This window comes from Lepidochelys kempii, chromosome 10 (genome assembly GCF_965140265.1).
Source record: "Lepidochelys kempii isolate rLepKem1 chromosome 10, rLepKem1.hap2, whole genome shotgun sequence".
Taxonomy (NCBI): domain Eukaryota; kingdom Metazoa; phylum Chordata; order Testudines; family Cheloniidae; genus Lepidochelys; species Lepidochelys kempii.
Window position 1 is genome coordinate 4,438,644 of NC_133265.1, and position 17,315 is coordinate 4,455,958.

The 17,315-nt window shown below is 49.7% G+C and overlaps 1 protein-coding gene across 6 annotated transcripts; it reads left to right on the forward strand.

Annotated features, from left to right (window-relative positions):
* The first annotated feature begins 1,190 nt into the window (after positions 1-1,190).
* On the forward strand, positions 1,191-17,070 carry RPL3L (ribosomal protein L3 like). 6 transcript variants are annotated; one of them, XM_073361724.1, is made up of 10 exons: positions 1,191-2,983; positions 7,296-7,659; positions 8,287-8,455; positions 9,373-9,508; positions 11,519-11,705; positions 12,986-13,146; positions 13,565-13,666; positions 14,309-14,404; positions 15,045-15,164; positions 16,958-17,070. In XM_073361724.1, exons 1-10 carry the CDS (start codon positions 2,963-2,965, stop codon positions 17,012-17,014), a joined length of 1,413 nt encoding a protein of 470 aa, XP_073217825.1. In that variant the 5' UTR covers positions 1,191-2,962; the 3' UTR covers positions 17,015-17,070. The 6 variants fall into 6 exon arrangements, with proteins under 6 accessions (XP_073217825.1, XP_073217829.1, XP_073217826.1 ...); XM_073361728.1 differs by having other exon boundaries at positions 7,296-7,428; XM_073361725.1 differs by having other exon boundaries at positions 7,299-7,659.
* The last annotated feature ends 245 nt before the right edge of the window (positions 17,071-17,315 follow it).

The following is a 17,315-nucleotide window of genomic DNA, read 5'->3' on the forward strand; positions in this document are numbered from 1 at the left end:
AGGCTGAGTCCTACCAATGTTTTTGCTCATATTTCTTTACAACAATGGCATTGATAGTTCTGCTAATACATTCACCTCTTAGCAAGGCTGACAGCATGATAGGCTCTTGAACCTAGTTATTTGGCAGAGATATTTTCTGCAAATTCTTTATTGTACAGTTGAGTCATACAAGCCTCAGCATCCAGGTACATTAGAAGATTTACATAATATAATGAGTAACACAGCTACCACTCAAAACCTGTCACATAATACAGTATTCAAACCTTAAACTTCAAATACTACACATTGAAGATTTGAGCTTAATCTTTTGCTTTTCTTTCTGCAATCATTCTATGTTTCTGCTTCATTAAACATTTTCTGGCAGTTCCAGGGCCACCAAGATCAGCATCTAAAACAAGATTAGAAGAAATGCTGTGATGTGTTCAAGCAGGTGTTTTAGCTTGATGCCCCACTGAAGACTTTAACAATGTTTTAAATACCATCCATCCCCCTTCGTTACAGTTCCATCCTCTGAACCAAGGGTTGGCAAACTTTTTGGCCTGAGGGCGACATCTGGGTGGGGAGACTGCATGCAGGGCTATGAATGTAGGGCTGGGCTGTGGTGTGCAGGGAGGGGTGTAGGGTGTACAAGGGGGCTCAGGGAAGGAGGTTGGGGTGCAGGCAGGGAGGAGGGGTTCAGGATCTGGCCCCACTTACCTGGAGCAGCTCCAGGATGGCAGTGGTATGCGCCAGGGCAGGCTCCCTGCCTGCTCTGACCCTGGCCCTGCACTGCTCTGGGAAGCAGCCAGCACCACGTCTCTGCATCCCCTGGGGGAAGAGGGCTCCACGCACTGCTGTTGCCTGTAGGTACTGGCCAGGAACAGGGAATGGCAGCCAATGGGAGCTTTGGGGGAGGTACCCACAGGCAACAGCAGCATGAGGAGCCCTCTGCCCCCCATCAGGGGCTGCAGAGATGTGGTACTGGCCGCTTCCCGGAGCAGCACAGGGCCCATGGTGCCACAGGGGTGGCAATCCTGCAGGCCACCATAGTTTGCCCACCCATGCTCTGAATAAAGCATAGCCACAGTTCCTTTCTGAGCACTTACCAAAGAGGGTTGCTCTAGGGCCCCTCTTTCACGAGCTGAGGGCACCAGTCTCCAAATCTTTAGGTTAGGTTTAGGATAGTAGACATCCTCTCCTGCCCCCCCCCCCCCCCAGTCATGGCGCAGTCAAACCTGAACATTTTTCAAATAAATTGAGGCCTTAAATGGCCTTACTCACATCTATCTTGATAGGCTTTAGCAACCTGAGCAAACTGCTCCATCTCCTTTGCACAGTTCTGAACGAAGCTCTGTCCTTCCCTCTGCTGGCAAGCTCCCACCCTTTCCTGAATTATCTTCACAATTTCCTGATCAACTTTCCTGTGTGAGAGAGAGATCAGTGCAACTGCGGTAGTGGCAATAACTTCCTGCAGCTGGAGAATACTGTAATTAGTTACATTCTGGATAGAACAAGAGGCTATTTTATTAGCTGCTTTAATAGGGGATACAATTTTTTTGAAGCAGAACTAAGCGAAATCAAGCCCCAGGAGCCTGGCAGCAATGCCGTATGTAGTGGCATCAGAGAAGGAGAATCAGTAGTGATCTTTGGGTTCTACTCTCAGAGCCCAGCTCAGGCATGCTGCAGCAAAGATACTTGTAACTCTATCAGGGATGGATGAAAACCAGCAGCTGCCCAATATTTGAAATAAGCTTCTAAGGAAGCTTATTGGCTTTGCTAGCCACAGAGAAGCTTCCTAAAGTGGAGCAGGAGCTGGGGGAAACCTCAGTGTGGAATATCTACTATGACAAGCTATGACTGAATCAGGCACAGAAATCTTGTGCTCGAAGAGACCCGTCAGTAGGTTTCGTCAATGGAATAAGGCTCCAAAGCCACGACAGCTATGCGGTAGATATACATACATGTCCCTCCGCCACTGTGCCTCAGCTTCAAAGAAGCATATGTAGTCATCCTCCAAGCACTCCGTTAGATCCGGCACCCGGGGGTAATTCCGATGATAGTAATAAAATTTTTTCTTCGCATGTTGGCGCTCAATCCATTCTGCAAGAGTCAACCACCACATTCATGCACCTTCAAGGTACTAATCAAATATTTCCTTCAAACCCTGCTAAACAAGAGATGGACAGAACCAACTAAAACAACTACTGGACACGGTACAATTCTTGTTTAGGATGGAAATCATACAGGACACACAACAAAAATTGTCTCAGTAACCTAACAGGTATTGGGTGACTTGTAAAATAAAAATGAAAGGAATTTTGCAGTATGTATTCTGTTCTGCAACAAAATCTCGAGTTACTTTCTATACAGCCTATGTACCACTGACTAGGCAGGAATGATTGATAATATCAGGTGCATGTCCATCTGCCATCACTTTCCAGAACTAACTCTGCTGAGAGACTGCTAAGCTGGAACACTAAGGAAATACAGTAAACGCTTAACTACGATGTCTTAAGTGTCACAAAATCAGGCAGGTCACTTGCCCTCTGGGTTATCAGCCTGATATTTTCTACCAGGGAGTTCAAAACAAACCAGGGAAGGGAAACCAGCGTTCTTCACTTTTATCAGAACTGATGAATGACTCCATCAAAAAGCAATAAGGGATCAGTGCCATAACCTGAAGGGGAGTGTGGCGGGGGGACGACTCCAGAGAGCACATGGCACTGAAAGCAACCTGGCACTGGGCAGTACCGCCAGATGGGAGTGGGACACATCCCCAGAGTGCCACGCCCTGTCCGGGGCAGATCCTAAGAGCCAGACCAAAGGTCCATCTAGCCCAGTCTCCTGTCTTCTGACAGCGGCCAGCGCCGGGTGCCCCAGGGGGAACAAACCGAACAGGGATTCATGGAACAGGGATTCATGAAGCGGGAATCATGAAGCGATTGCACGTGGCTGGGATGGAGCTCGGAGGGGACGGTCTCCCATGACCCTCCGGCAGCAACAGGTCAGCTGGGGATGTCCATGAATAGGGTGACCAGATGCCCTGGTTTTTTGGGGACTTTTTCTTATATAGGCGCCTATCACCCCCAGCCTCTGTCCCGCCTTTTCAGCTGCTGTCTGGTCACCCTATCCATGAAGCCGAGCAGCTGTCAGGCAGGGAGAGGTGCCCGGGGCTCCCCTACTAGGCGGCTGGGACCCAGCTCGGGGTCGGGGTGAACCCTGACCCGAGCGTGCAACCCGAAGCAGGTTCGTGCCGTGCCCCCGGGCTAGGCCTAGCTCCACGGGGAGGATGGGCCGGGAGAGGCGGGCGCCGTCCGGGCACGGCTAGGGGCGGGGGAAGGGCCCCCCTGCACCCACCCCCGCTTGGCTGCAGGGGGGCCCGATCCACCCGGCGGGGCAGGGCAGGGCAGGGGCCCGGCCCGCTACCTCGGAAGAAGGTGACCGGCGCGTCGACGCTGTAGTAGAAGAGGGTCTGGATGATGGTGACCGGGTTAGGCAGCGACGTCCGCTTCTCGGGGACGGGGGTGCGGCTCGGCGGCCCCTTGTACACCTCCGGGTCCCAGTCATCCGGCATCGCGACACAGCAGCGGCCCGGAATCTCCTTCACCGCCGGCCCGGACAAGATGGCGACCCCCCTACACAAGCTGGAAGGGGGGGGGCAAAGGTCAAAGGTGACGGAGACGCCTGCGTAACCAGGGTAGCGTCCTGCCGCGCGGCGCTTCGGGAGAGAGAGTCTCGTTTCCGGGGCAGAAAACGCGGGGGGGCGCCCAATGCGCATGCGCAGCGCTACGCATTCCCCCCCCCCGATGCCCCTTGGGATATGTAGTTCCTCCGGTCGTTGCCTCGGGGAGGGAGCCTCTGCCAGGGCAGCACGCGCCGGCGGGGTGGGGGTGGGGGTGGGGGTGGGGGTGGGGGGTCAACATGTAGCACCGTGATATGTGATTATATTAGAGCCTGGCAAATGGGGGGGGGGCAACTGCCCCCCCCCCGCAATGCTGTCCCCGCCCCATGCACCCCTGGCTCCTTCCTAAGGGCCGCCTCAGTCCCAAGGAGAGCGGGATCCGGAACGGGCCACAGTGGCTCAGTACCCCTGGGACCCCCTTCCCAGCCTCGAAGCGACTGCCCCCGGGGAGCCTCGAACCGCCCTTCGCAAAGAGCTGTGCCACCCCGGGGGATCGGCCCAGGGCTCCTGCCCCCGGCACGAGCCCTCTGGGACCCCTACCACCGATGAGTCCCCCTGGCACAAACTCCGCAAGCCCCCTGACTCCCTGCCGGGGGCCGGGAAAAGCTCAGGAACCCCGACGCTGCCTGCTGGGGGTCTTGGGCTCTTGTTTCCGCCTTTGCTTGCGGTGAGCGCCGGGAGTGGGACCCCGGCGTCCTGACTCCCAGTCCGCAGCCCTGACTCGCCTCTTGTGGGAACCCCCGCCGGGCGCTGCTGGATCCCCTCGGGCAGAGGGCCCTGCTGCGCTCAGAAACACGGGAACACGCAGCCCTGCGTGTTGTGACGCGGCCAGCTTTTGAAAAGAGAAAAATGAAAGGCCCCTGGTTAAGTGGTTCTGGAGCTTTTGGGAGGGGGAAGGATTTGTGCTCTCATTTAAGTCGAGGACAAAATTCCTTTAGATTTCAAAGGGGGCAGGATCAGGCCCTTGAAGACTAACAGTGGGCAATCCCACTGCTACCTGTAGTGATGCTTTAGCTGGATATTGTGGCAACATTCACTTGTTGTGAGACATGGGGCTGTTTTTGGAAGGATTAAAACGATCCGCTGATGACGCCCGTCACTTTTTCTCCACAGACAGGGGCTTTATTTTTATTACTAAATGTAGAGATATGAAAAGATCTGGCATCTGTCGAGGTTTAACTGGTTTTCGTGCAAATGCAAACCTCAGCCAAGCTAGTAAAAAAAGAGAAAACAACATAGGCCGGATGGCATCCTATCAGACAGCCAATTTGCCTCTCTTTTTAAAATCTTCATTTAGTGCAAGTACCAGCACAACATGATACTGTATGGTGCAACATGGACCTACAAGAAAGAAGGGATTGTATTTGCATCTCCCTTCCCCACCCCACTTCTGCTCAAAGATGGGATATTTTGGAGACCTCTGTGAGCTGCTGTTTGTGGGTCCAGGAAAAATATTTGAAAATCAGAACAGTCTTGATTTTCATAGAGATGGGTGACAATATTAACTCTTACATATCCTGTCAGATCCCATTAGCCTCCGGATAGGCAGACTATGGAAGACCTAAAGTAAAGGATTAAGCAGATCCCAAGTAACTAAAATGAGTAAAAACAAACAAGGGCTATTAAATTATACTTTACTGATAGATTTTAACCTCTTTCTTACTGCACAGCTAGTTACTTGAGCTAAAGCACACCACCAGATGCTGGCCTACGCACCTGTTATGTCCTCTCTGAATAGGTCTAATGAAATATCATCACTTAAAGAAATGTTACTGCTGTTGAATAGACACTGTGTCAGCGTTGCACAGTGAAAGGGCTAAAGAGATATCAGGAAATGCTTCTCCCCAGGCGATCTGTTTGACTGTGTGAAAGCCCTCATTGTTTGGGCTGAACAGAGCACAGGAGACGACAATACAGGACTGGTGGGTGGCGGTGGGTGGGGAGGGGACCCTGAGATTCTTACTCTGTCCGTACCTAGAGAAATGGATGAGTTTGGACTGAGTATGAATTGAAAGCCCCAGTCCTGTGATGAGCTCTGCGTGGGGTCAGGGATCCACCTGCCTGGAACTTGTTGCAGGATCGGGGTCTGAGCTCAGGATTTGGCCAATTTATGTAGCAGTATATACACGGAATATGTTGGCTGCCCTTTAGTGATAGTTCTAAATATAGTGCTGCTAAGTACAGGAAATCACACTGCTGAGAGGAGGGGAATCTTCCCTGCCCTGGGGTAACAAAGCAATCATAACATCCCCTTTGGGAATACCAGTCCTAGGCCCCTGCTCTTGGGGAGTTGCCAGCAGGGCAGGCGTGCATGAGAAAAAAAAAACTCTGGAGGTAGTTAATTAGGAATGTAGTTATCTAGTTGGGAGTGATGGGGTTGCCTAGGTGTAAATGAGGGCAGAATTTTGTCTTCATATATTGTGCTGTAGGTAGCAATTGTAATTCCCTCCATTCATGTTCGGTTTGTTTCTGTGGTAAATTAAGACACTGGCAATTGACCTTTACCACATCAACTGTTGTTAGAGTCAGACCCTGGCCGATTTGCTGAGTATGAAATGAATATAGCGTTGAATGAAGCCAGCAGCTAAATTTGTGTCTTCAGACTGATAAACATCTTAGGTATTAGACTGTAGAGGTATTTGGTGACTGCCTCGTTGGGCTGCTGATCTGTGCTGAAGACTTCCCATGGTCTGTAACGTTCCATGTTAATGTCTTGTAGCTTGTAGGGTAGAACATTTAATGGCTTGAGATATTCATTCGGCAGATTAAACCAGCACATTTGAAACTGGCTTGAAATCAACAGTCAGTTCCACTTTGGGTTGGAGAATAAGCTTAGGGGAAAGGGAAACCTGGTACTGGAATTACTGAATAAACAAGAGGGAGTTGTAGTGTAGTGAATGTAAATTTACCCCTTTGCTGCTGGGCTGATTCCCTTAACCTCAACTTTATGCGGCTATTGTAAGAATTTGTCCAACTTCCTCCAAAGGGGTAGTGGTTGCTATGCACAGCTTGAGTTCATGATTGTGACTTTTCTAGTTAATTCTCATAGTTTGCTTTACAAAGTACATATTTGGCCTGTGTATGTGCATGTTCTTCTTATGGTTTCCTTCGTCCACCCTCCCCCATGTTGTCCAATTGTTAGTTCCTGCCATTGGTTGTTGCTTGTCTGGATGAGAATGTATGGACATCAAGGCAGGGCCTCGCTTTCACTCTGGGTTTGTGCAGCACCGCACACAATGCTGTACAAACCCTGACCGGGCCCTCTATGTGTGGCTATGACACATATTAAGAATAATAATGAACGCCAAAGTGGGGCAAAACTGGAAAACATTGTGTATCTCTTAGCTGAAAGAAGGACAGTTATAGTCTGGGTGTTTTATTTAGCAAATCCTCGTCAGCAGTTTTCACGGAGACTTGAATGCTTTGACGCAAAGGCTGGGGACTACATTTATAAACTTAAAAATCTGTCCCTTTAGGGAGATCTTTTCCTCTGTTACTGGAAATGGAGGAAAAAATTATTTGTGAATTTCCTCTCTCAGGTCTGCGAAGACTTTGAGATTATCCATCCATCGGCGAGATACATAATGGTCTTTGTAATTCATATAATTCTTTTTTATTTCTAAACACCATATAGCAGATGGGCCCTGATGTAACAAGCTGCTGTCCTGAAATCTGTAATATACATAGAGATGATCTAACTGAAGTCCAAGGATTCCCATTGTCTTCAGTCAGCATTGGCTCAGGCCCATACCCTTCTGGGTTTGAAGGTAAAACTGAATCCTTTTTGTTTCTTGCCTTCCCCCAGTCCCATCGCAAGTTTTCAGCTCCCAGGCATGGCCACTTGGGCTTCCTCCCTCATAAGAGAAGCCGGCGTCACCGAGGGAAGGTGAAGACCTGGCCCAAGGATGATCCCAGCAAGCCAGTCCACCTGACAGCCTTTCTGGGCTACAAAGCTGGCATGACGCACATCCTACGAGAAGTTCACAGGCCAGGACTGAGTAAGAGGCTTTGATTGAATCAGCTAGTTCGAGTCCAGGAAAGAATAGAGGGAAAAGTCACTTATGGCCGGCTGGGATGGATAGCTCTTGGGGTTTGGAAATGGGTGATGGAGCCCTTCCTCTCTAACCTAGCCTAGATTTGAAATGGCAGTTCACCAATGACCAAAAATAATCTGGCAGCTGTTTAGACGTTCTCAGTGCAATTCCTACGTTATATCAAAGGTCATCAGCACAGCTGGTATTAGTTAGCTCCCTGTTGGCAAAGAAGCCAAGCAGTGAATGGCCCATGGAGGGATAACTTCCCTTATACTCTGCATGGGGTCTCAGCGTTTAGGTGGGGAAGTTGTGTTGCTTTCTGGGCAGTAGACAAAGGTAGGTCTCCAGTTCTGTGCAATTGGCATCCCCATCTGCTCTAAGCTAATTTGCTTTTATAAAAGACGGAGACACCAATTGACAGCTGCCCTCTGCTGGGACACAGTGTAGTTGAAGGTGCATTGAGCACCATGAACTTGGGTATCTAATTAAGAGAATTACTGGCCACCCCTGGCTCCCCTGAAAGAACCTTGTCCTGTGAGACGCTGAGCAGTCAACTCACATTGAATTCACTGTTACACCCTTTGATTTCAGAGCTTTCCAAGAGGGAAGAGGTGGAAGCAGTCACAATAGTGGAGACCCCGCCTCTGGTAGTGGTTGGGCTTGTGGGATACATAGACACCCCCAGGGGCCTGAGAAATTTCAGGAGCATTTTTGCTGAGCACCTCAGCGATGAGTGCAGACGCCGCTTCTACAAGAACTGGTAAGACTCTCTCAGCGCATGGATTTCCTGGCAATTGTAACAGCGTCCTCTTTCCCTACCCCCATGTTAGCCACAAAAGGCTCCCTGTAATGTATCCACACTAGAATCCTTCACCCATCTGCAGCCGCCTCTGGGGTGAAATCCAGCAGCTGTTTAATTGTGCACAGTTGTGCGACACGACCGTTTTGGCTTCTGTGAATAAAAACGTGTGCACACAAATTTCTGATTAGTGTAATAATAGTACTGAGTTATTAGTCTCGGTGATGTGGCAGGGAGTTCCACAATTTAATTATCCATCGCGTAGCTGAGGCCAGATTCTGCTCACCGTTGTAATTGGTTCACCAAAGTAACTCCATTGAAGTCAATAGAGTAATTCCAGGTTTCCGGGGGTGTAAATTAAAGCAAAATCTAGCCTTCCGCACCATTGTAGAGCTTGACTCCCCAAATCTTGGAGCGGCAGTGGGGAAAGTGATCGCTTGAGTCTTTGTAATTGAGCAAACTTATGGCTTTAATAGTTGTGTAGACATGCCTTCAAATCTGGCCCATAAAATGTCCGTGATCCTCACTAGAGAGACTGGTTTGTCTCATTTCTATTTAGCTCTATTTTTGCTGGTGTATTTTAACTTCACTAAGTGAGCAAATCAGTGGGCATCAACTGGAGTCTCTATAAAAAAAGCTGCCAGAATTACAAGCGTTGTCAGTCCATTAATGTCCTTTCACCATTTCCTACTCTGAGCTCCCTCTAATGGTCTCATGTGTTCACGTCAGCTTGGTGCAATGAGCCATGGATGCATGATGCTTCCAATAGCATGCCTTAAGCACTTAAGCAACCTTGTCACACATGTTGCACTGTGTTTCTGAGATTCTGTGCTTCATTATTCCAGTCTCCAGCATAATTAAAAGGCTCCTGTCCTTAGGCACAAGAGTAAGAAGAAGGCCTTCACCAAGTACTGCAAAAAATGGCAGGACAAGGACGGGAAGAAACAGCTAGAGAAGGATTTTGCGGCCATGAAGAAGTACTGCAAGATCATTCGAGTCATCGTCCACACTCAGGTCAGCACTTCACACAGGGTGTGTGGCTTGACCCCAGTAGCCTGTTTGAGTGGGGTGAGGGCTTGGAAGCTGAGAGCAACTAGCAAGTGGGAATCAGGGCACTTCTCATCACTGGAGGGGAATGGAGGGTCTTGTTGGCTGGGAGGGGGATGGGGCCTCTTGTCACTGGTCCGGGGATTGGAGTAGCAGGCAGGTTAGTGGGTGCTGGAGATGTGGGATGTGCATGCTGACCGTTGCCGCCACTTACCAGAGAGCAACCTTGTCCATTTGAAAGTGCAAGGGGGAATCCAATGGGCACAATGGAAGTCTCTACACTTGGATTCTCCCAGGAGCCTGGCACTGACACCCCGACTCCTGTGGAAGGCTTGGGCCTGGGGTTTTCCATCTTCTTGCTGCTGCATGGGACCCCAGAGAAGCCACAGGACTCGCAGTGGGAAGTGCCAGAGGCACTCGCAAGCTCGTTGGGAGGGAGCAGGCATCGCTCCCAAGCCCCTCAGTGAACGGTGTAACGCTGGCACCCGGCAAGGGTCAGAGGCCCACTGATGAGTTCATTTCAAATTAGCAACTGGTGTCAGGTGATGGGGTAAAAATAACCTGTGAGCCTGGCTGCAGGGAAGGGCTTGCCAGGTGCCAGAGCGACTGGATATTCAGGGGCTATTTGAATTTGGATCCTTAGGGAGCTTTCAACTCCTCAGAGCCCAGGAGGATCTGGGCCGGCCCGAGGGCACAGAGGCCTCCCTTTGGGCTAGTTTGGGCTTGTCAGCTTGCCACAGCAGTTCTAAAGTTGTGTCTGGCCATGTGACATGGACAGGCTGGGCTGCAGCCATCACTACCAGCTGATTTTGAAAAGTGGGATGTGACACCGCGTGAGGTCGCTGGGAGGGAAGATGATGCTGCAGCGCTGCCTTCTAGCACCGTGAGGAGGGGATAGTCTTGGGGAGCCTGGGGCTGGTCGCACGGCTGTTTGTGGGATTGCATCGGTCTGAGCTGCATTGGCGGGGCTGGCAAGTGCTGCTGAGGCTGGGGAGAGGGAGGCCGCCCATGGTGCAGAGTAATCAGCTGGAAATGCAGGCCAATAGCACAAGACGCCGCTGGGCTAGTCCCCAGTCTGCCTCTGAATAGTCCCGTTGGAGCTGCTAGGACTGCCCCTATAAGTAAGGGCTGGAGGGTTTGGCCCTGTGGTTGTATCCATGCTGCTGCTGCACAGCTGGTGAGCTTCAGCGACGCCCACAGTTCCCACAGATAGGCTCCCGTTAAAATCCATCCAGCCCCTGGGCTCAGAGGATTCTCTGCAGCACTCCACAGTGAATGCTAGTTAGCAGAGCCCAGTTTCCATTTGTCTGTGCCTGGCTGCCCCAGGAAGGGTGGGCTTCGCTCTGTTCCTAGCCACACCGCGTGCTTAGTGAGTGTGTGCGCGTGCGTGTGCTCAGTGAGCGTGCGCACTGGGTGTGTCTCACTCACACAACAGACACTTCATGGCTTGACGGGTTATTTTTCCCCATCAGGGTTTAGTTTGTGGGGGACCCTCTAGGATTCTCCCCCTCTCGGTTCCATCCCTCTCTCTCAGGCTGACTTGTCCCCACGCTGCAGGGGCTGGAGGCAGCTCCCTCGGAGTCCTGTTCATGCTGCTGGCTGGATGGGGTGGTAGGAGAGTAAAGCCAGGTGCCACCTGCTTGCCTCTTTCTTTCCCAGGGCGAATGGACCCCCCCCGGTGAGTGCTCTTCTCCCCCTCCCCAGCCAGGAGTCTGCAGCCCTGCTGAGATATAATAAAAGCATAAGAGACCCTGAAATGCCACATCTAGGGCTTCGCTGCTGGGGAGACAGCACAGTGAGTGGGTGCTTTACGTACACCTGGGTAGACAGATTAGCTAGACTCAGGCAGACTGAACTGCAAACAGCCCGCTTGGGTCCAAGCTGGCCCTGTCTCCTCCCTGGGAACATATTGCCCCTGGGAACACGTTCACACCCACAGGCCTGGTGTCATTTCTTGGCCTTTGCTGCCCAATGCAGATGAAGCTGCTCCCGCTGCGTCAGAAGAAGGCCCACGTGATGGAGATTCAGCTGAATGGCGGGACGGTGGCCGACAAGGTGGACTGGGCTCACGAGAAGCTGGAGAAGCAGGTCTCTGTGCACGCAGTCTTCAGCCAGAACGAAATGATCGACGTCATCGGGGTGACCAAGGGGCGCGGGATGAAAGGTACAGGGGGAGGGAGGGTCCTTTGCCATGGGGCTTGGCATGGATCCTCTGAGGAGGATGGGCAGAGGGGTGCTTACACATTGCGTGGGTATTGTGCTGTGAGGCCTCCTTGATGCTCTTGGGGGAGGCCATTTTCTAGTGGAGTAAGCACGGGACAGGGAGTCGGGAGACCTAAATTATAATCCCAGTGCTCAGACCAACTCACTCTGTGGCCCTGAGCCAGTTGCATGCCCTCTCTGCACCTCAGTTCCTCCATCTGTAAAATGGAGATAGTGACACTGACAGCTATGTCAAGTGCTTCAAGATCTGTGGATGAAAAAGCCATAGGAGTGCTGAGGACTTAATATTATTATTAATAGTCATTATTTACTAATCTGTGATTGTCAAGGCATGGCTTCTTGACCTCATCGAATTAATAGTAATTCACAATTAAACACAGTGAAGAATCTATGCATCATTGTGAATAATTAACATTGATGCATAAAGCTTCACCTTGTGTGACATCAACAGGAGAACAGACTCCACTTTATTTTGCCTGTACATTTCTTTAAAACATTGTTTTTAGTGTTGGTGAAATGCCTAGTCCCAGAGTGGGTACAACAGAGGCAGTGGTAGTGCGAGCATCCCACAGACAGTACACGGCAACCCCCCATGTCCTGGGGGTCCTCTTCTGGAGGACAAGATGGGGGTTCATTTCTCACTCCCTTATTTCATCCTCCGAGATGATCGACGGGGGAGGTGGACAATTAGTGCCAGTAGAGGTGGTCGTCCTCGAGATGTCGGCTGAGCAGCAGCCAGACAGAGAGGCCCCACACCTCAGTTCACGAGGGACACCAAAGAGCCGCTGGGTTTGTTCCCATACGTCTGTTCTCTTTTTAGCAGATTTGGTTCTGTTTATCAGGTTCAAAATGCCCTGTCATTAGTTATGGGCTTAGTTCTCATGGGAGCCCTAAGGGCACTTGGCCTGCCGAAATCTGAGGTAAACAAAATAAGGACAAAAGGTCATTTCAGTGCTGACCAAACCAGAGTGTGTGTGTGCTCACATGTGCGGGGGACACACCGTAGTGCAGTCAGTTCAATGCGAAGTGAGTACAGTTCTGTCCATGGGCCCCCGATTCTGAAAATGGCTGTTTGCTTCAATCTGACCCGCCGTCTTCTCATAACTTGAGATGCAACGTAAGACAAACCCCCCAGGCACTCGCTCTGATTTCTGGCTCTGAAGCACCACCACCTGTCCCCCTTGGCTCCTCCTATAGTATCATCCTGTCCTGCTTCCCTAGGGGTAACCAGCCGCTGGCATGCCAAGAAGCTCCCAAGGAAAACTCACAAAGGCTTACGCAAAGTGGCCTGCATTGGAGCCTGGCATCCAGCCCGGGTGGGCTACTCCATTGCCCGGGCTGGCCAGAAGGGCTACCACCATCGCACGGAGCTCAACAAGAAGGTATGACACCGATGTGACACCTCCCTTGGGCCTAGTGCAGTTTCTCCTCCTTTCGAGCCCCCTTCCCTCTCCTCTCCTGTACTGAGCCATCTCTCTGTCATGCATGTAATTTCAGGGCAGGAGGGAATTTAAGGCTTTGTTTGGTGATGTTATTATTGTTGATTATTTTTATTACCATAGCGCGTGGGAGCCTGAGTCACTGACCATGACCCCATTGTGCTAGGCGCTGTCCAGACACAGTGGTCCATGCCCATGGGCAGGGATGTACTCTATCCATTGCCTGCTGACGACATCTGAGATGAGCCTATGTGTTTTATCCCCACCTGGCATCTCTGTTTTTTGTGCTTGGTTGGTGACACTTTGTTTGTAACTGTGTCCTAAAGCCATTAACTCCATTTCAACCTGGGCTCTCACCCAGATTTACCGTATTGGCCGTGGGGTCCACATACAAGATGGCAAAATAGTGAAGAACAGCGCCGCGACGAACTACGATGTCACCGAGAAGACGATCACACCGCTGGTAAAAGGGCTAAAGAAATAGGAAGTGTTGGGGCTGGAGCTGGGACTTCTGCATTCCCGACTCTGCCACTGACCAGAGACATGGCCTGGGGCAAGTCACTTAAGGTTTCTGTTGGGGAAAAGCTGGTTGGGAAATATTTTTTCTGGCCACACGAATTTTGATTTTAATTCCTTGTTTTGTTTTGTTTTTTTTAGTAACCAAAAGTTGCAACATTTTTGCTTTTCCACATCCAAAAAACAACAACAAACAATTGTTTTCAGCTGGCATTTTTTGCCTTACAGGCTTTTGGTTTGTCAGCAGAAACCCAGAAAAATCTCATCCAAGTTGGAAATGTCAGTTTGGACAAAAAGTCTATTTCCCATTTAAAAAAAATGGTTTTGAACAAAAGATTGCAGCCCCAGCTCTATCCTCTGTGACAGCTTGCCCCCGTGTAAAATGGGGGTAATAGTATTTGTAGACCTCACGGACGGGCTGCACTGCGTACGATAAGCGCAAAGCATGTTAATGGTTAGTTAATAAGAAGGATGATTAATAATTAAATAATAAATACCCTGCTTTGCTATAGCAGATGTCACTTCCTGATGCAGATCTGTTAGCCACACATCTCACCGCTGCAATCTTGTCCTCTGTCTTTTCCTGCAGGGTGGATTTCCTCACTACGGTGCAGTCAACAATGATTTCATCATGCTGAAGGGCTGCGTCATGGGCACTAAGAAACGGGTGCTCACTCTCAGAAAGGTAACCCCCTCTTCCCCCCTCGAAAGTAAGTGCAGAGGCTGTGCGTAAGGAAGGACCTCATTTTGTGAGTCATGTAGTGATTTTCCAGGGGGCCATTTCCCAGAGAGGTGTGTTGACAGGCCATTCTCACTGATATGGTGTTTCCAGTTTCAGATCAGCCAGTCTCGTCTCCCTTAAGAACTGTTTTGCCATTTGTTGGAAGCGGTCCTTGAATAATCTGACACACTCTGCTACTTCATTTCAGTTCCAAGTGGGAACTGAGAGGCAAGGGCACTTAAAGTCACTGGGTACTTGTGGCACCTTAGAGACTAACCAATTTATTTGAGCATAAGCTTTCGTGAGCTACAGCTCACTTCATCGGGTGCATCCGATGAAGTGAGCTGTAGCTCATGAAAGCTTATGCTCAAATAAATTGGTTAGTCTCTAAGGTGCCACAAGTACTCCTTTTCTTTTCGTGAATACAGACTAACACGGCTGCTACTCTGAAAGCTACTTGGGGTGTGTCTCGGAGGAAACCACTGTTGCTGGAGTGATTGGCTAATGGACATGCATGAAATGTCTTAACTCCACCCACATCAAAGCATGCTTTCATCTTTCTGGTTAAATATAAGCCTAATGTGTTGTGACTTTTGCTCTCCAGTCCCTTCTAGTGCACAGCAGCCGTCGGGCTCTGGAACCCATCGAACTGAAGTTCATTGATACCACTTCCAAGTTTGGCCATGGCTGCTTCCAGACTTCTCAAGAGAAGAGAGCTTTCATGGTGAGTTAATTCTCTGCTGGCTTTGCAATCAGAGGGCCAGGTTCTCAGCTGGTGTGAATTAACCTTGCTCAATCGATTTCAAAGGCGGCTACACCGATTAACACCAGCTGAGGACCTGACCCAGAAAATAAAGACCACCAAATCAATGAACAGGACTGTCTTGCATAAAGGGCAGTTCAGCTGCCAGAAACAATGCTAAAGAGGGAACATGACGGTTGAGAGAGTCATACAAGCTAGCCAAAGACAGCAAATAATGTACCATATGGTCAACCAGTTTGCACTCACAGTGCATTCAACAAGCCGTTAAGTTGGTAGCATCTTGTTGGACATATGGTGTCTTTCACTCCTAATTGTACATTTCTTTGATTTGATTGGACTGCCTTAAACTTTTAATGTTTTTAAAGGAAAAAGGTCAGGTCGGATTTGGCCTCATATTTGGGATTTTGTGTAAATAAGCTTTTCAATACCCAAATCATATACATTTTAAAAATCTCAGCAGAAACGGGTTTATAAACAAAAAACCAGACCAACATTCCTTTATAGTGTTTGCAGCCTACCCCGCCACCGCCTTGTGCTGTGGGATAAATCTGAAAGTGAAATTGACTAGATACTAAGTGGACCAGATCCTCAGCCAGTGTGCATTAGCATGGCTCCATGACTTCAATAGTGCGATGCTGATTTACACCAGGTTTGGATCTGGCCGATTGAGTATTAGACTAGTCAGTTTCACATATGTTTAACTTCTCTCCAGGTAAGAAGGACTGGCTATAAAACCCCTTCACACCACTCTCGGGATAGCTGGAGGTTAATGGACAGGGCTGCAGCTTCGACACTGACCACTCCTGGAGATTCTCCTTTTGCTCATGTGCTAGGGGGCTGAGCTTATGGAGCAGGAAGATATGAGTTCTGTCCCTGCTGTCACCTCTGAGTGGCCAGGGTGGCAGCATGGTGACATTGATTAAGTCCTAAGTGGCCACAGAAATATTGCTCTATTAAACCCATTATCTTGAAGCAGCTGAACTTCACCTGTCGAGGGCTGAGCACCCAGAACCTTCCCCACATTTTAATTTAATTCAGTAACATTTAGCTGGGCAGAAGCAAAACAATAGCCCCACAAAGCACGGACCACCATTTTCTCCCTCTCTTGTTAACTAGAAGAGCTGGGACCCCGTCCTCAGCAGGTGTAAATCTGTGTAGCTCCATTGACTCAGCTGAGAATCTATCCTCTTGATGGTAACCCAAACCAGAAACCCCTACTCCAAAATTCTGCTCAGAAGGAGTTGTCATATGCAACCTCCTGAAACAGAATTGTATAGGAAATTCTCCTGACACAACCTCATCTATCTGGTCACAGTCATGATGCTATAATGTAATCAATATGATTACTTTACCACTCAATCTTCCCAATCACCCCAGGCCAGCTTGCTGGGCTCAGTAGCAAACCAGTCATTGAAGTTTTCCATGCTGCCCAGCTAAGCAAACTGCCAGTCCAGGGACAGGCAATTCATTACCCCCATTCCTCCAGGGTTAGGAGGGTTTCTAGAGACCACAGCTAGACAGCTGCTGTCGTTCAGGAGGAGAGCTGAGAGTTCGCAGCCAGAGAATAGAAATGAAGCTTGTGTTGCAAGCCTTGTGCAGTGAAAAGTGGTCACATCTGAATAGAAATTCCACAGCATCCAGCTCACCTACTGCCTTTCTAGGTAACACTTGGGGAAGGCTTGTAATGTGGATCTTGAACTCATCAGCTAGTGGTGATGGGATCTCTTCTTCTCACCTGTCCATTTGTGTTTTAGGGCCCTCAGAAGAAACAGCTGGTGAAGGAGAAGCCAGAAACCCAGGAAGAATTGTAGGGGATTGAATTACACATGGCCACTGTAACCTGGCACCTCCAATAAAGGGACTTCAAACCAGGCCTAAGCTGTTCTGTCTTCTTCTGGTGCCGTTATTAATAAGCTTAAACTAGTCCCTGTTTTCAGTGTCTGGTGTAAGAGGAGTTTGGTATCAGTCAATCCCAGAGTCTTCTCCCCATGTATTGAGATCCACAGGGCTGCTGAGAAGACAGTCATGGGGGAAACTGGTCCAGTGAGACTCTGATCCCTGGAGATGCCTTTTCTTAGCTGAGCTGCATAGGGGTCTGTTGGGGACTCAGGG

Bases quoted from the DNA above. Each gene is read 5' to 3' on its own strand.
- RPL3L (XM_073361723.1), top strand. From the start codon at position 3,456: ATGATGGTGACCGGGTTAGGCAGCGACGTCCGCTTCTCGGGGACGGGG. The intron at 13,147-13,564 runs GTATGACACCGA...GCTCTCACCCAG, and splicing joins GCACGGAGCTCAACAAGAAG to ATTTACCGTATTGGCCGTGG. The intron at 13,667-14,308 runs GTAAAAGGGCTA...CTTTTCCTGCAG, and splicing joins AGAAGACGATCACACCGCTG to GGTGGATTTCCTCACTACGG.